Source organism: Schistocerca serialis, chromosome 1 (assembly GCF_023864345.2).
Source record: "Schistocerca serialis cubense isolate TAMUIC-IGC-003099 chromosome 1, iqSchSeri2.2, whole genome shotgun sequence".
Lineage (NCBI taxonomy): Eukaryota > Metazoa > Arthropoda > Insecta > Orthoptera > Acrididae > Schistocerca > Schistocerca serialis.
The window spans coordinates 737,708,777-737,728,889 of NC_064638.1; the positions used below are offsets into that span (position 1 = coordinate 737,708,777).

At 35.2% G+C, this 20,113-nt stretch overlaps 1 protein-coding gene across 1 annotated transcript in view; it reads left to right on the top strand.

The window, feature by feature from the left end:
- Positions 1–19,899, top strand: part of LOC126481744 (carnitine O-palmitoyltransferase 1, liver isoform-like) — a 206,795-nt gene extending 186,896 nt beyond the window's left edge. The window contains exons 15-16 of the mRNA XM_050105701.1: positions 13,152–13,511; positions 18,950–19,899. Of these exons, the coding sequence (XP_049961658.1) occupies positions 13,152–13,511; positions 18,950–19,048 (459 nt within the window). The 3' untranslated portion in view covers positions 19,049–19,899. The remainder of the gene's footprint in view (positions 1–13,151; positions 13,512–18,949) is intronic.
- Positions 19,900–20,113: the final 214 nt, after the last annotated feature.

The window sequence follows — 20,113 nt, forward strand, 5'->3', positions numbered from 1 at the left end:
AAAATTTTCTCTTACTTCATAACTTCGAAAGAATCAACAAAAATTCAGGAGCCCCCATGAGATTTACAATATTTCTTGTACAAAAGCTGATAGCTACCTCAAAACTGTTAACAGTGTTTAAAACTTTTATAGAATCTTTTGTTAACTGTTGTTCAGGCAGATTATTTTGATATTTATGCAGCCTCAGAGTAGAATTTTGAGTTCATCGATATTAGAATATTTATATATGCTAGTTGTGTTGCAAAGAACATGTCTGTTGTTGACTGTGAATTGATGTGAGTGCTTCCTTTGATATTTATACTTTTTATTTTCAGTGTTTGTATTTGATTTATCACCCCTATCTGAATTATATCAGTTTCCATTACTTTTTAGGATTTTACGCAAGTCTCTAAAAATTTTAATGAAGATCATAGAGCCTAACCTATTGAGGTATAGTACAGTTTTCCCCAGACATTTGTCATTCAGAAACTTCTTTGTGTCTTTGAATACTGCCCCATACCTTTCACAGTGTTCACTAATGACACTTACTGCTGTTTTGTAATGCTGCTAATTACCAGCCTGGAGGTTGTGTAAACAGATTTTATCAATCTAGGCAGATTTCATGTCTTACTTGTGATTTCTTCCTCACTGTTGATGTGGATAGAATTTGTACCCACGTGGATTAAAACACTTTTGTAATTATCTATTTATGTATATAGTGCCCATATTATCATATTCATGTTATTGGACTTGTCAAAGCACAGAACAGTATAAAATATTACATATTTACATCATGTACAAAATCTTATCATTGGCATCAACACATCTTTATAACAAAAACATTATTCTGATTACGTACATACAGATAGAAGAAAAGCTTGTGAAACCCCTTGATTGATTTCACTAAAGCTATTAAATACCAGTACTTTAGTTAACTAGGCATTGTAACATACAGCACAAAAGCTAGGTGCATAATTACATACATACATGGATGAAAGAAGTTTGGTTTTATCTAGGTATGGTTGATAATTATGAATTTTTGTTTAGAGAGTTATGAAGTAGATCTACAGATTTGAGCAAAATTCCAGTTATTCATTAATGCTGCAGAAGCTGTTGTTTATTAGTAGATTTTAAGTTCTTTTTTGAATGTATTACTGTCTGGTATTCTTTGATGCTATCTGGCTATGCACTGTACAGAATTTTTGGTTTGTAAACAGCACTGTCCTGATAGTTTGATTTTCTCTGCACATCCCTATGATAGTCATTCCTGTTCCTTGTTTGATAATGGTGGATCTCACTATTCAAAGGTCCTTTCAGTTTCATTATCATTTTTGGCTGTGTTGCTTTTCTGACTTAGCTCATTTTTAAAATTTTTGTTTATCTGATAGGATTGAATCCTAGGTCGAACATCAGTCATATAGTCTGGGCAGTAATTTGTTTTAACATAGAATAACCTATTAAAATTGTTTCTGTCATCTCCTTTTCTGTATCACCTACTTGTTTGGCCTTTTTGCTATAAGTAACCATTTAGCACATTTGTATTTATCACTTGCTATTCCACTGATGGAGTTCTTTGTAATATTTTTCATTTTATCACATATACCATTTAATTTGTTTACTGTTTACTTGTTTTAGTGTTGAAATTTCTCTTTTCAGTGTTTCAATATCATTGTGAAGCAATTTATTAATTTCTTCTCTTGAGTTCACTGTCCTTAGAAGTACCAACATTTCAATATGTGAAAAAACATGATTATGACCATGGTGAATCATCTTTTATGAGTTTTAAATTCACTTTCTCTCACTTTTCATGTTGCCAGCAATTAAACTTAACACAAAACATACCTTTCTTGATGCATTTGGAACAATCCATACGTGCAAACTATTCAATTTATCCTTTGTGAGGACTGAAATTTGTAGGTACACTCTTCTATTGATGTGTTGTTACACTCTTCTATTGGCAACAGCTTGCATCAGTGTCATCACATATGAAAACATGTTGCTTTGTAACTTCACCCAAAAAAATACCCATGTTTATCTTTCAACCATTTGTGCTAACTGCAGTGATGGAAATGAGTGGTGAATTCCTATGGGACTAAACTGATGAGGTCATCAGTCCCTAGGTTTACACACTACTTAATAGTAGTAGTAGTAGTAGCTTTAAACATCTGTAGATCTCTTTTTACAAGGATATAGGACATTTGAAAGTATTTACAAGTTTAGACCAATTTAAAATTAGCTAATTCATATACACATATATTTACAGACTTCTAATTAGAGACAATCTTTAGATTTACTCCTGGTGTACAATACTTTTTTTACAAATAACTTATTAAATAATGTAATGCCACACTGTTCACTAATATCCCACTATCAGTCACTGCACACACTATACACACATTGTTTCATAACACTTCACTCACTACACACACACACACACACACACACACACACACACACACACACACTGGTGATCTCTGGACCATTTTCTGTACTGCAACTTCCCATTTGCTATCTTGAAAAACTGAGGCAGCACCCCTCCATAATGAGCAAGATGTTGAGCTCAGGAAGAGGAAGAGATGTTAGTATTGTGCTATACAAAGCTGGGGGGGGGGGGGGGGTAAGTATTTCTAGAAAGGAAAAAAGAAGGAAAAAAACATAATGTGAAGGTGTTATGTGGAATGTTGGATGTTTTATAATCATTACTATTATTATTATTATTTATTTATGTAACATTTTTTTTTATAAAACACCTACTCTGTTTTGTCTAAGTAATCCTGCAATGTATAGAATATATTGCACAACAGGCACTTTCAGCTGCCTGTTTAAACAAGTGTATTTTTGCAATTTCTTTAATCTCTTTTGGTAATTTATTGTACAGTTTTATTCCTTGGTAGAAAACACTGTTTTGAGTCTTATGTTTCTTTTTTCTTGGTAAATGTAAGTTGAGTCTATCTCTTGTTGCATGGTCATGGACAGAGCTGTTTGTGCAGTATATACCAATGTTATTTTTTATGTGTACAACTGACTGGTAAATGTATTCACATGGAGCAGTTAAAATCCCCAGTGTTTTGAACAGATCTTTACAATGAGCTCAACTACTATTTTTGGTTATTATTCTTATGGCTCTTTTCCTGAAAATTGTGTTCATATTTTATGTGTTTGTTACCCAAAAAAGAATGCCTTAGCTAAGAATTGAGTGCACATATGAATAATATGTAACTAAAAGACACTGCATGTTACACACTGATGATAGGATTCTAAGGGCATAACATGCTGATGACATTCTGTTTGCAAGTACCTTTGTGTGTTGACACCACCTCAATTGAGAATCAATATTCATCCCTAGAAATTGTGCATTAGTTGCACAGTCTATAGAGGTGCCATCTATATTTAATTTATGATTGTCATTTTTCCTCTTCAAACTGAAATTCATGGCATTAGTTTTCTTTATGTTCAGTGTCACTTTATTGCTTATTGACCAATCATAAACTTCCTTGAGAGTTTCATTTGGTTTCTTGGCAAGGAGTTCTCTTGTTTTTTCAGTGACTGTAACATTGCTGTCATCATTGAAGAGAATTTTTTCACCATGAGTAACAATACTGGGAAAGTCATTCATGTATATCAGGATAGACTTGGTCCTGATATGTCACCTTGCAGAACCCCTACATTAATGTATTTTGGTTCTGATAAGTGTTTAACTAAATGTTTAGATCTATTTGAAATATGTGTTGTCTCTACTCTTTGTACCCTGTCTGCTAGGTATGATCAAAACCAGTCATTAGCTACCCCTCTTATGCCTAATGCTTCTAATTTATTTAGTAGCATCTTGTGGTTGACTGTATCAAATGCCTTAGAAAGATCCAAAAATATGTCTGTGACACACTCATCTTTATCAAGAGCATCAAGTACAACTTTTGTAAATTCTACTATGGCTGACTTCGCATTTTTGCCACTTTGGAAACTAAACTGTGATTCGCTTAAAAGATTGTATTTATTCAGGTAATTCATTAATCTGTCTTTCATAATTGCTTCTATTATTTTTGAGAATTTTGACAGCAGGGAAATGGGCTGGTAATTTTCTATGTCTTGCATTACCTTTCTTAAGCAAAGGTACAACTCTTGCGTGTTTTAACTGCTCTGGAAATGTCCCTGATGTGAAGAATTCATGTATTATATTTGTTAATGGGCCTTGTATAATCCCTATGCGATGTTTCAGTACACACATTGGTACTTCATCTAAGCCTACTAACTTCTTATTTTTTAGTTTTTTAACAGTTTTATTGACTTCATTCTCTGTGGTTTGAAGTAACATCATTGTATTTAGTGCAACATTATTTACAAGTATTATATTTGTTTTGGGAATTTTTGCTGTAACTTCTCTGCAATACTTGAAAAATACCCATTAACATAGTTTGTTAAGTGTTGTTGATCATTTATTTCCTTAACCCCCTCCCTTAGCAGTATGTTATTCTGCGTTTGTTTGCCTCCCCCCATTTCTTTTTTATAACATCCCACACTGCTTTGCTTTTATTCTCTGCATTATATGTTATTTTGTCATTATTTGACCTTTTTGGAGCAATCAGCGCTTTCCTATAGATCTTTTTGTATTTATGATAGAAATTTAAGAATTCTGGATCATTGTGAATCTTTTTCATGGAATTCTTAATACCTGCTGTTATCCATCTGTTTTTTTGAGATGTTGATACAGACATGCATACTTTTGGAAATGCCTTTTCAAAGTTCATTTTAAACAATGTGGAGAATTTAGAAAATTTCGTATTCACATTTATTTCCTTATATACTTTATCCCACCTTTGTTTTCTAGTTCTTTTGATTTCTTATAGATGTCGTTTGTAGGCTTGTAGTTTAGGGAATGATTCAATGCCTGATTTTACTATTGTTATTTGACAGAGATGGTCTGATGGTGCAAGATCTTTTACAGCTACATTGCATTTTTCCCTGTCCATATTTGTGGTCATATGGTCAATTACTGATGCAGTAATTGTAGTAACCCTTGTTGCACTGTTGACCAATAGTTACATGCCAAACTTTGAAGGATGTTTATGAAGGTGCTGCTGGATTCATTTATGATATTAGTGTTGATGTTGGTGTCCCCACACAGAATTATGTTGACCTTTGTACTTGAGACTTTATCTAGAATTTTTGTTAATTTATTGAAAAAATTGTCCATGCTACCACTGGGAGATCTATACACACACAAAATGATTAACTTCTGGGTGATATCAAGCCCTGTTAATTCAATAGCTGATATTTCAAAGTGTTTGTCTTCACTTACTGTACTGAGACCATGTCTTGATTTGAACTGTGTTCCTTTTCTGATATAAATGCCCTTTTCTGATATAAATGCATGATCCTCCACCCCTTGAAGTAGTTCTGCAGTAAGAGTTTACCCTATCATACAGTGATAATACTATATGTTGGATTTCTGTGTCTCTACACCAGTGCTCAGTAATACAAACTACAGTGCAGTTCAAAGATTGGAGCTCAACTGTGGCAAGACACAAGGCACCTACTGAAGCATCTTTCTCTTGTGTGGGTTGCAGGGGTTACGACCCCTGGGGAGGTGGGTGGGTTTTATTTCATGGCTGTGTGACTTGTCCTTACACAGTGTGTAAGGCGTGTGACCTTGAAGGGGACTTAGCCGCTGAGCGAGGCAGCCGGGCAACACGGGCCCTAGTATTACTAGGCCCGTGTTGCTGGAAAATCAAACTGGCGATTGCGCAATCGGGACTGATAAGGTGCGCTGGCGCTGTGCGCGCCTGGTGGGGGGCAGGAAGTACATCCTGTTCTGAGGCAGCAGCAGGCTCATTCGACTCGAGGCAGCCGCACGAAGCACACAGCCATGCCGTACAGGAGGAGAATGTATAGAAGAAGGAGCAGATTGCCAGTGTACAAGACAGTGGACAGTTTTAGTTTTGTTCCGAATAATGTTTCTCAAGAGGAGCTACTGACTGGTCCAATCACATTTGTTGGATGCAAGATTAACTTTTCATGTGCTACTACAGAACTTGTTCCTGGTAATTCATGGTTGACACTTGCTATAGTACGAGCCCTCAGCTGCAGTGATGAATTAGACAGATTCATGAGCTGCATAATTAGGCTATGATCTTTGTAATAACACTGAATTTTATCATGCACTAAAATAAAATAATTTCTTCAGAAGATATAGTGTAATGCACTCACCACATGCATAGATTATTACACTGTGTGTTGATGTCTGTACACATTAAATGAAAATAATGGAGATATTCTACTAATTGGCATGTTACCACTTCTCCTACACACTGTAAGATATAACTTATTGTCTAAGTGTACAGTAATATGAATGTAGACATTGGAACACCAGAGAATGGTGTCATAGCACAGTGAATGAATTACTACATTTTCAGTAGTAACTAATTGGGCCAACTCTAAAGTACAGTCCCTTGTGCAGTTCAGATAGATATAGTTTCGTGGAAGTTTGACTGATGTAGCTCTTAAGTAGCTCATTTTTTTCACCTTCTCTCAGTGTGTAGAGTTCTTTTCTTTTTTCCAGTTTGTCCTCTGTTGCCTTAATTCCATGTCCCAAAGACAGCTGCCATGCATCCCTGATGTTTTCAGTACATTCCCAGAAAGATGCTGTTTTTTTTCCGAAATCACTCGTAGACACATTTCATGTATAAGGGAGTGAAGTTAAAGAGAAGTCTTCAGACTGACCATGTGCTTTCAAAATGTTCTCCATTCAGCAGAGCACAAGATCCGCATCTCGGCCATCAAAGCTGTTGCTAACTGAATAAGCCGTACTGACTGAGTGTAATGTCTCTCTGCAGAACATAGATATTTTGGACTTTGTCACTCCATGAGACTGTGGAAACTCTCTTGAGACTGAAGAGATGAAAATTGTTTTCCTTTGTTGTTACCTCAGAAAGTCTGTCAAAATTGCATTAGAGAAGTGGACTTATAACATAGGTACAGCATACTCAAAGCTCAACATTTTCCATTAGTAAACTATTGCTGCAGACACTTTTCCTGAGTCTGGTCATTCATTGTGGATACTAAATATGTGGAACTGAGTAGCACTGTCTTTAGAGAATGGATGTTAATGGCAAAGTATGAGTGGATGCAGGTCTGTGTCTTTCATCATTATGTTTCTTTTCTTTGCGCTGATAGCAAGATCAAACTCTCTGCAGTCATTTGATAGGCAGTTAATCACATGATAGAGCTGTAGTAAAGTGTGGACTGCCAAAACAGCACAATTAGCTTACAAGATGTTCATTTACAAGTACTATAGTCACTTTAGTTTTTGATTTAAGACATACAGCATTGCAAAATCCCTTTACCACAGTTTCTAAAAGAATGCTTCAGAGTAAGGGGAAGAATATATCAAAAAACATAGGAGACAGCATGCAGCTTTGTTCGATATCACACTTCACAGGAAAGACTTATTCTGCTTTTTTGTTAGGACATAATCTCATGGAATAAGATGATAGTATCATACATTTCATCCCTTCATTCATTCACTCATACGTTTATTGTATTCTGTTGATCCTGTCAGGAAGGAGCACCTTCAGGAAGTGGAATGAGAGAAGATATATGTGAACAGAACATAAGGCAATTATAGAATCTTAACCTGTATGTAGCAATAATAATAAAGCAACACTATAACACTTGAAACTGCCTGGAAGATTAAGACCATGTGCCGGACTGAGACTTGAACTTAGGACCTTTGCCTTTGCTGGACAAGTGTTCTACTGACTGAGCTACCCGAGCACAACTCACAACCCTTCCTTGCAGTTTAACTCTACCAATACTTCATCTCTTACCTTCCAAACTTCACAGAAGCTCTACTGCAAAACTTGCAAGACTAGCCCTCATGGAAGAAAGGACACTGCGGAGACTTAGCTCAGCCACAACCTAAGTGATGTTTCCAAAATGAAATTTTAACTCTGAAAGTTTTGCAGGAGAGCTTCTGTGAAGTTTGGAAGGTAGGAGATGAGATACTGGTGGAAGTAAAGTTGTGAGGACTGGTCCTGAGTCATACTTGGGTAGCTTAGTTGGTAGAGCACATGACCACCAAAGGCAAAGGTCCTAAGTTTTTGCCTTGGTCTGGCACACAGTTTTAACCTGCTAGGAAGTTTCATACCAGCACGCACTCCACAGTGAAAATTTCATTCTGGAGTACAACTCTTAATGCCATTTACACTTATTCCAAGTAATTTTGCTCAAGTATTTATAAATTAAAAAGGTAATAGCTAGGCACTAGCTGAAATCTGGGTGTGCATAATAAAACCGGGGGGAAAAAAAGGAAAGAAATGGATGACTAATTGCTTTGCTCTATCATTTATAGATCACATAACAGTTTCTGAGTGCATCCACTTTCCTAATGGAAAGTAACCTGATGATCGTATTGACAGGCTAATATTAACTTGCTTACAATGGCATATTTTGATATATTTTTCCCACATAGAATGTTTCCCTCTATTATATTAATAACAGAAAATAGTTCTGTACATATGTAAATGTAGAATCCTTTGTATAGGACATTACTACATTCCTTACATTTTATATATTTGTGTAGTATTGATGATGAACATGACAGGCAGAGGTCACATAAAAATGTTAGAGGCACAGTTAATAAGTGGTTCTTTTCTTTGACAAAAGAGAAACTAAGACTGAATGCTAATCTTAAAAATGCAAAACAGTATTGACTGTGTAAATTACAATCAAAATACCAGTGAATTGTTAATTTTAGTCTCGAATCAGATCTCAATCTGTATAATGCAGGTTCTTTAGTCATGTATGCAAGAATCAAATTCCTGAAAAAAACTTCAATGCCTATATTACTGACAGGGTAGGATGCACTAATAGCTTGTACTTGATTTAACTTGACAAGATTATTTCTTAAATTATTTCAGGGTGTCACAATATGATGACAGTATACTTACATCAATCAGTGTGAGTACCAGTCTTCATACAAGACAATAGCATGTTGAATCATGGTGCATAATTCCTTTTATAATTTATTCTGAAGCTATGAAGAAGAAAACAGTGGGCAGCTATTTAAAACTTGCGTGCGTTAGGCATACACTTTGAAAAGTATCGATGTCAGTGACTCCTAGATACTAAGCAATTTCTCAATTTATTATTTATGTGAACACTAGAACACCACTAAATGTCAGTTAGTTTTTTGCTTCCTGAACCTAGATTAACAGATTTTTGTAAAGAAAGGGTGTATGTTTTTAATTAATTTTGAAATCCGCAATTTCTTGCTTTATGTTGGAGAGAAGGTTGTTGGGAACTTTTGCACCAGAGTACACACTGAGGAAAAGTCTACAGGAAAATTGTTTTTGCATCTTTTTTGGTGATTGTGTAGATCACAGTTCAGCTGAAACTGGTTTTTATCATTAGCAGCAAAAACCATTAAGGAGTAAATGTATTGAGAATCAAGTGTTTGAATTCCAAGATCCAAAAAAAGGCTTTTGCAAGATGTACAGTCATCCACTTTACTCATATTATTACTGCACACTACTGATGAATGATGATATTATTTACTTTAAGTGCACTGCCCAAGAAGGTATATCCATAAGATAACAGGGAGTGAAAACGTGCAAAATAACCCAGGTCCCTTGTTTTCGTTTTACATAATTTTAGGTACTTCTTGAACATGCTGAACTAAGTTTCTTGATTAGTTTATCTGTGCCTTGGATAGACTTTTTTTATTATTATCCAGTTGGACCCCAAGGAGCTTTACACAGAGTGTTTGATTTAGTGTTTGACCACCAATGTGTACTATTGGTACACAAACACATACTAATGGTATAGTAGGTAACTTTTGTTTGTCACAGTTGCACAATGTGCATCTTTGTGAGATAAAAACTTAAACTGTTTGCTGTGAAGCAGCTGTAGATCAGTTCAGCTGTCATCTGTGTTTTCTGTTACGGCTTATTTTGGATTCTTGATTTGTATGCTTGTGTCGTTAGCAAAGATTACCATTCTCATAACATATTTTAAAATTTTGGGAAGATAATTAAATGGGTTAAGAACGAGAGTGGACCTAGTATGAATCTGCTACTGTAAGTCAGTTTCATGTCGGTGAGACAGTCTGTTGATGAGACCCTCTGCTTACTGTTCCAAATGTAAAACTTCATCCTGCAAGCACTGCCATTAATGCCATAAGACTATACTTTGCTAGAATATTCTAATACATACACTCAAAGGCTTTGGAAAGGTCACAAAGTATGCAAATAGGATATTTTTGTATTGTTTTGTTTTGATTAGCTCTACTGGGGCTGCATTCATGAGATCTTCTATGATTTCTCAGTGACAAAACCTTCTTGGAAGCCAAACTATTAGGCAGTTAACAAGTTCTGCTTAGTGAAATGAGTTAGAATTCTATCATTGGACACCTTCTGAAAAAGTTTTTAAAAGAGTGGGAGGGGTGAAATTGTAATAAAATATGGTCTTCTTATTTTGTGTTTTATAGGTGGCTGTTACTATACCAATTTAAGTATGTCAGCAAATATTCTCAAGTCAGTGAGTAATTACAAAAATAGTTTATGAGTGATTCTGTCAAATCAGCACAGGATTTTAGAATTCTCCTTCAAACTCTGTCATACTGCAGGGTTAACACTTTTTGGTTACTTCAGAGGATTAGGAGGACATCCAGTCTTATGAAACCTACTTCTGACTTATTCAAAAGCCTTTAGAACATAAATGACTGCATTAAAAAGATATCTATATTATTTGTGACAATTCTGAGGCTTACAAAGAGAGTTCATGTACACATCTGTATATGGCTCTGGATAGGTGCTAGAGACAAGAGCGTACAAGAGCTTCAAAATGAATTGTACAAAGGAGTAAAATCCCTTGATAGCTGTTGCACTTTCTACGCTTTTGATTCTGATTTTAAAGAGTGTGTTCTGTGAAATGTAATCATCTTCCCAAGACAGGCAAATTACACGCAGATGCTAAAGCAAAGCAGTTTCTGCATTGTTTTATGATTTCAGCAGGGATGTTATCTTCACCTGGAGCCTTATTACTATGTACGGATTTGCTAAGTTCCTCTTCTGAGTCTGTTTCTTCTACAGCTGGCATGGGATGACCTATCCAACAAGCCTAGGTTGAGATATATGGAGATCGTGAGGTGCTCAGTCATTGGAATCTCCCCACTCGGCCTTCCTGATGTAAATGGAACCAGTACAGTCATAGGAATTCCCAAGAGTAGACATACATCTTCCAGCGGCCTTTTGAGATACACCCTAGACTTCCTGTAGAGGTTTACTCTTCATTCCTCCCAGACTTACCTCAAAGCACCTGCATTAAGGACATTGTTCATAACTGCCTGTAGCACATACAAATGCAATTATTTCTATCATGGGTATATTCATTGAGTGTGGGCTGCCTCCCACTAGTATGGATACCATCTAGGTCTTCACTAATAACCCTCAGCTGGGTTCCTTACCAGATGTTGCCCATTGGGTAAATGTGACCTGGGACTCAAATGGACTGTTGTAAGATACATACTTGGTTGTAGACTATTCTTCCTTCACAGCATCTTTAAACTTGTGGTCTCTTTCTGAAAACTGTTTAATTAAGTTGAGAAATGATAGATGCAACACTGTGTGTTTTATGTTAACCTATTGGCATATTTATTCTGACTTAAATCACCACTAAGTGATGACAAATTTTTTTATAATTAGCAGTATGTTGTTTATCATTCTTGTCTGTTCTGATCAGTCCATCAGTCCATTTTCTGTCAAACCAATGTTACTAGTCAACCAAGGTAAGTTATCTCATATCTTGATATCACACAGTGGTGTAATAATGAAGTGGTAGCATTAGAGCAAGTCTGTTACTAATGCCTGTCTTCATATCTCTTTCACAGATGACAGATTGAGTGTCCATTGACTTTACACATAACAATGTCCATATTATCACCCTTTCTTCAAAGTTCATGAGCCATTGACTGTGTGCGTAATTGTTCCTCACACAAAAGCTGACAAGGAGGAAACAACACTGAAGAGCACTCAAGCTCATATATGTCTGATGATACATAAATAATTAGGAACTTTTGAAATGAGTGACACTGAAATGTTAGTTCAAAAAATTCTGCCTGCATATTTCAACATAGAAACAGTAAATGGTAAACTTTTATGCACAATCGTGGCTCCTGACAGAGAGATGTTAGCAGTGTACTAGCTAGACCCATACTGGGGATTCCCTGTCTGAAGTGGTATTTAAAGACTGGTATACAAATATTATCTGAATTTAGTAACTATATTTCATTTTATAACACCATATGGGTCATATTTAGTAATGGTGTTGATATAATGAGTCCAACAATTTGGTTTAACTATATGATAGATAATTAGGAAGTTCATTGTTCTATTTGATTGATACACTTTACATCTATTGGTGGATTACCTATTTCCATATAAAATTTCCAGCGTCATAATTTTCTTAATTTGGTCCGATTGTTAATTTGTGCCATATTTAGATAAAAAATTCTTTAACTGATTCAGGAAAATTAGGGTTACAAAAGTAAAGCATAAACCATGGGAATTAAACAAATTGAAGGGCTTAAATGATGAAAGTATTTTTGGTTAGGCAAAACTAATTATGGATTTTTCTTAAATTAATGAGTTTTTGCAAAAGATAAACTAGTTATGGGAAAGAAGGAAATTAGACAGCTCTGTCTACTGTTTACTGAGTTAGGTCCTTTAGTCTACTGAGTCTGTCTACTGATTTAGGTCTTTTAGTGAATAAAGTGTTTTTAATTCACAGTATTTTGATGATTACATGATAATGGGACAACTTAATTTACTGATTTCTCTTAATTAACAAGGCTTTACACAAACCTAAGTATACCATTAGAGTTAGCAGTTTAAAAATTGCAACATGAATAATAAAGTTACATAATATATTGTACAAATAGTAATTTGGCATTATTGGGTGTACTTGGCATATGCATTGCATGTTTAGTTTGATATAATTGAAAGGTTATGTAAAAAAATTAGTTACTGGTATTTAAAGAGCATAAAGGTAGCAAATGGAGCAATATCTTTACCAGTAGATTGTAAGGCACTGTATATTTTTTTCATGACTAAGATATTTTTGACATTGTCTCTCTGTCTTCAGAAACTAATTGTCATATTGACATTTTGAATTTACAGGTTGAGGAGCGGGTATCAAAGCTGCAGAGAGCATGTACTGTCCACACTAAAGGTTTTAAAGATTCCATGTGTGGAAAGGGCATAGATCGTCATTTATTTTGCCTTTATGTCTTATCCAAGTATTTTCATACTGACTCGCCATTTCTGAATGAAGCACTTGGAGAACCATGGCGTCTTTCAACATCGCAAACACCTCACACCCAGATAGCAAAAGTTGATCCAAGGAAAAATCCAAAGGCTATCACACCAGCTGGTGGATTTGGTCCAACTCATAAAGATGGATATGGAGTCTCATATATTATTGCTGGAGAAGACGTAATATTTTTCCACATTTCCAGCAATCACAGCTCTTCCCAGACAGTACGTGAAACATATATGTATTTTTAATGTTTATTTTTATATCAGTATTGAATTAAATCTGAATGAAAAGAAAGTAACAGTGGAAGAAGGGATGTTGACAGACACACAAAAACTGTTAAACCTTTTGCCTTAAGAGCTTTTAGATAGTTCCTTAATTACAAAAAGGGGAATGTAGTGAAGGAAAAATATTAGGGTAATACATGAGAAGTCCTTACAAATCATGTGTGCGGGGACATTAAAGTTGCCAACAGTCAAATTTAAGAGTAACACTTACGACAGGAAGGGCTGTCAGAGACTAGCCAGACCCATATTTTATACTACTGACACCCCTGGGCAAAAAACTCTCTGCTGTCCCTCCCCCAACTTTAAATACAGATATTTATTAAAGTTTTCCTAACATGTGGATGTGTTTTTTGTTTGTGTAATACTTAACTATGAGTTGCAAACCAAAAATTGTGCTTTTATAAAAATTGCAAGTAGAAAAACTTAATAAAGTGTCATAGAATAGATATAAATGCAAACACTATAATCGTGCTTTTATTAAAATTAAATATAAACTATACAAACAACAAATATTACATTTAGGAAGATACCAGGGGGCGAAACACTGATTATTGAAATAACAAGGTTTTTTTTCCTTGTCCTGTCATTTGTAAACAAGTTTATGATTTCTTCATAATCCATTTACACTGTCAGGTCAGAGGACACCAAGGTAACTAAGAAGATACTATTTCTGTGGTGCCCTTAAATAATTATTTATATATCTTACAGCAGAAAATAATTTTTCTGTTGAGCAATTGGAAGCAGAAGTACTCAAGTATATTTTAAGAGCTCTGTTCAAATCTGAATAAACATTTTCTAAGCTGCTACCTTTTAGCATTACTTGATCTGTGACTTTCATGTATTGCGTCTTCCTTGAAATATATTTGTTCAGCTTGAAGTTAAAACAGTGCACAGTCGTGGAAGAGTGTGTGACTCAGTTTTGTTCTTTACATCAGAGGTGTAGCTTTTGAAGTGCAAACATTCAGGTATAAATGCTGAGACCTCAATACCTGAACTGTAGATGCCATGATGATGCTTCCTGGATTTAAAGTGGAGTTAGCTTCTTCACATCTGACAAAAACCTAAATGGTTCACTGAAGTCCTTAAAAGAAAAAGAACAAAAACCTAAATGGTTAACTAAAGCCCTTAAAAGAAGAAACACTCTTATCCAATTCTTCAATCAAAATAAAGGATATCTGCATATCATCTGACTCATTAGCTTCTTCAATGTCTGAATCAGATTCGTCAATTCATCAAATAGTGGAGATGTTTAATTGCAGACAAGCCCAATAAGCAGACTGCTATACAAGTTAGCTTTTGGCCCAAAGGCCTTCTTCTGAATTAGACCACGTACACACACATATTCATGCAAATACAGCTCTCACATACCCGACCATTGTCTCTGGTTGCCGAGGACAGATAGAGACAGTGGGCACATGTGTGTGCTTGAGCTTTGTCTGTGTGAATGTGTGTGTGTGTGTGTGTGTGTGTGTGTGTGTGTGTGTGTGTGTGTGTATGTTGTCCAAGCCAGAAGAAGACCTTTTGGCTGAAAGCTTAATTGTTTAGCAATCTTTTTGTTGTGCCTGTTTGTGAATCAGCATCTTCACTATATGGTGAGTAGCAGTCTGTCCTTTTCATAATACTGGCACTTGTCCAGCCTGGATTTTCCATTTTTTGATTCAGATTCATGAAAGAATTTTTTGTTTTACATATTGCATTTCTTATCCTGATGAACTTCATTTTGTAGAATTTTAGCACCATTTTCTTGAAAACTTCATATCCTGTTTTCATTTCTTGCAAGAAACCAACTAAGGAACTGTACAACTTGTGAACAGTGGCTGTTTTCATTTCTACTGCTTGTAAGTGCTTACTTGCAACTCTGAATCTTTCTGTAATTGAATCCAAAATTACGTTAATAAAAGATGTCTCAAAACTACACAATTTCTTCATTATACATCTAGCTTCATATTCCAACAAAAAATTTTCACATACATTCCCCAGGACTGACAACAGTGCTCTGATGATTGCCTCGCCATCTTTGTTCAACCTTCTTCTCTAGTAGACAATTGGGTTATCAAGAGGGATTTAACAGTCAAGTTGTCTTACTGAAAAATGTGCAGATGTACTCCAATGATTCCAATGCTGACTAGAACCACTGAAAAAAATTAAATGTTCCTTATAGAAGAGGGAGTGAGAGAGAGAGAGAGAGAGAGAGAGAGAGAGAGAGAGAGAGAGAGAGAGAAAGAGAGAAGGAGAAGTTGCAAATGTAAGGAGAGACAGCTTGAATTCCAGCTTGCAAGCCAGGGTAAATACCTGACATATTTGGTGCATTGTTGTAACTCTGTCCTTTACAGTTCCTTATATCCAATCCATGCCAACTGGAGTTCTGCATCTGCTAGGTACTGGCCACCGTGTCCTGCATTGGATATAAATTCAACAAATCATTCTTCTGCTAATCCCAGTTTATTGACATAAATGCAAGACACAGCTTAACTGACGCCTGTGTGCAATGTCAGGATTTCCATCAATAAGACTGAAAAGTATTTAGCTGCAATAGGTTCTGCCATTATTTCTTCCACTATCCTCTTCAACAAGATTCTGATTACTTCCTCATACATAGCAAAAGACAAGTATGATGTTTCTCCCTTTCAGAATCATTGTATTGTGACATGTGGCTAGCAAGAAATGGATCAAATTCAGTAATAAGTTCCATGCACATATAAAAGTTACAGTTGTGAACACTTCCAAGCAGTTCATCACCACCACAGAATGATAGTCCTCAAGAATAGAATTTCTTCACAAAAGCAATAACTCCTTGTAACACATTACGCTAATATTGTACTTCATTTTCAAGTCCTGTAAATAATTTTTCATCTATCCTGGTCAGAGCTGAGCTTCAGTTCTTAAAACTAAAACCACACTCTTGATGCCTCAACCTGTTCTTGTGGGCTGCAATTACTTCTGGATGCTTCCAGCCTTAGCAACCACAAGCTCTTCCCAAGTGTTTGCATATGTTGCACAAAATGATGTTTCCTGACTTTCTGAATACATTAAATAACCTCTATCAATAATTTCATTATTTGCCAGTCTTTTCCAGAAAAAAAATTCGTTTATTTCATCCCATTCATTGCAATGAAGTCCCAGATTTTATCAGTCACCCCCCTCGCCCCCATCCCCTCCTCTGCTCCCAAAAGTGATCATCATTGAGTGTTCCTCAACAAAAATGGGTGTTCCATTTTTCACTTCTGTCTGGTTGAAGTGTGTTTCCTTCATCTTTTGGTTTATTTGGGGTAAGTGTTTCTTCCTGGTCTTCTACAAATACACTTGGGAAGAATGTTTCTTCTCTACCGAATTCTTTGAGGATTTCATAAAAGCATCAAGGTGGGGAAGCTTCTTCAATGGTTCTTCTTCCCATTTTCTTTCTTCTTTTGTCAGAGATCAATACCGAGCCCCACTTAGTAGCATTCTTCTGGTCATTTACTTCAGTGATTATCACAATATTGCAAAGCAGCATCCATTAATGAGGGTGTAAGAATAACATTAAAAGTCACTTGCAATTTGACTTAATGAACTAAAGCAAACTGTATTCAGTCATCTGCATGAAAATCATGCAGAGTGTGTCTGCTACTCTCCACTATTACATATCCATGTACAAAAACCTGATGATAAATTAATTTGTCATTTGACTCACAGAAGTTAAAAAAAATCTGTTTGTAAAATGAAGTTTCAAAAGTATTTTTTTTAAATAGGAAAACTGCATACATGAGCAAAGTTAATGAAATCACTGTGGTGTGGATGTACCTTAACATCATTTTAACAATATTGTCACATAACTATCAATTAAAACTGAAACATGTAGGAACACTCTGTCATAAGTTATAAAAAGAGCTGTTTTTTATCTTTACTAATGGTAATAAAATGACACTACATTAACACACTCTGCATGTGTGTCAACTAACATTCCCTGATGAGAGGGAGATTTAGATTTTAGGAATGTGTGTGTGGTGCGAAACCTAATCAGTACTGCCAGTGTGGATTGCTTCAGCTTCATCTTTTAACAGCAGATTTAAATTTTAGGAACATATTTGATACCTTTAATTTGTAAACAGTTTTCGACAACTGTTGCCGCTCCCTATAACTTGTCACCTTAGTCAGTTGCTCTATTCCCCTCCTGCCCCCCCCCCTTTCCCCATATATGGCCCACAAAGTAGCATATTGGTGACAATGAAATCATTAGACAGTGGAGTGAAGACATTAAACTTAGCAAGGAAATGGGGAAAAATTGCCTGAGGTACTATAGAAGGAAGTACCTTAATATTAATGATTTTGAAGAATCAGAGGAAATATAAACTGTGATTATATGGTGAGGATTTGAACCCGCATTAAGTACAAGTATAGATTTAGACCAATATGTGTCCTGACTACCTTGGTTACTATTTATTTAGAAGAAAGACTAGAAGGAGTAGCTGGGGAGAAGCAATAAAATAGTGAAACTGAAAAGAACTAGACAGAAAATATTTAAAAGGGAGATAAATACTGATAAAATAAAACAAAAAAAGGCAAGACATAGAAAGTAAGAAGCACAATAAAATGAGCAAATCATGGTGCATAGCCAGGGGAACAAAGCTGGCTTACCCCTTGTAACCATCAGTATTTAATGTAAGCTGTTGTTTCCCTGTATACTTCTTGTCTCTCAATGTATCTACAAAAAAAGTACAATAAAATGAGCATATCATGGTGCATAGCCAGGGAACAAAACTGACTCCCCACTTGTAACTGTCAGTGTTTAATTTAAGTTGTTGTTTCCGTTTATGTTTTTTGTCTCTCAGTGTATCTACAAATATCGGCCTCCAGTAATTTTACTTCCATAGTTTTTCCAATTTTTCTCTTTGCCCATGTTCTCTAGTTTTTTGTATTCCCTTCCATGTGCTACATTTCTGTTGGCACCATGTGAATCTATCTGAGTTTTTCATCTTTCATTTACTGACAGCTGGCAGATCCTTTTTAGTATTGCACAATTTGAATCTTGTTAATTAATCTCTTAACTGAGCTCTCATTTTTGTGTATATTAAACATCTTCTAGTTCATAAGACAGAGCAGTTTTCCCAACTTATGCCTGTGATGCATCTTATGTTTCCTTTTCTCAATTTCCTATTTTCTTTCATGTGAAAAGAGGGACTTTTTGAGATACCTGAAAGATGATATTCAACTTTTTATTTGTATCTGTTAACAATTCTCCAGTTTTTCTTGCTTTAACAATTTGTAAGAAAACAATCCAAGTCTGTTGCAAATATTGTTAACATTGTATCTGCATTTCATTTTCAGTAGCATAAAGTGTAATATTATATAATGGTGTGATAATATTCAGTTTTCAAGCGATATATTTTCCATTTTAGGATTCTAAAAGGTTTGCTGCAGCAATTCAGACATCAATGAATGACATGAAAAACTTATTCCTAGAGTGGAAGGAAAGAGAGAAAAAAGTACAGGGTTGATCCAAAAGAGCACCCAAGTTCAGTTATTCCTGAATGAAGTTGTACCTCAGTTTATATCATCACATGTAATATTCTTCAATCCAGGATATCCTTTAAAACAAATGCCATCTGTAGTTTATCAGTGTCCATGTGCTCAACATCTGTCACTGTTTTTATATACAGTGGTTTCTGTTTGTGTAAATCAACGGTAGCAACATGGAAAAGTAAATGGACAAATTTCAGCTCTTCATTGTGGATATTACTTATAAAAGAAGACTGAATTTTTCAAAGTTTGGAGTTGATAAATCAGCTTTATTACTGTATTTCCAGTGCATAATATTATTTGTGTATGTTTAAAGTTATTATTACTGTGTGGCAATGAATTAAATTAAGAAACAATGCCAGAAAATTGTGTGTTCATAGCCAAGATGGCTTGAAGGTCATTGTTTGTAGTAAACAGTATGTGTGGAGAGTGCATAGTAATGTATGTGTTAGTTGTCTGCACTGCGAATGGAACATTAGAGTTGCTAGCATTTGGCATTGGGTGAATATTAATGTGATTCAAAAGGAAGATACCTCAGTTTAATTATATATATATGTATCATTATAAAGTTTCATGTAAGAAAGTAATTGTTGATGTTGTTTGTCTTTTGTAAGTGTGATTTATACACAGTGACCACATTTTTTAAGACTGAAGTGTAACACATCTACACTGTCTTTAGTTTGTAATATAAGAAAACTAAACTGACCAAAGACTTTCTTTTAAAAAAGTTTTTTTTACCCATATTGTTCATTGTTAAACCAAACAGATACCTTGTCATTTCATGCCTCAGAAAGAAGTTTGTTATACATAATAAAATGTTGCAATTTTATGTATGTTGTTGAAGTTTCTGATCTCTATAATCAGTGTCAAAAGTACAGCATGCAAACATTTTTGAAACCTTAATTACAAAGATCTCAGATTAATATAAAACATAGTCTCATAAATAAAGAATGCACCTTTTTTATTTCAGAAAGAAATGCACAGATTTCCAATTTTGCTTCACAAAACAGTTTCTGAGTAAATTAGGCCTTTTTTTAAAAAAA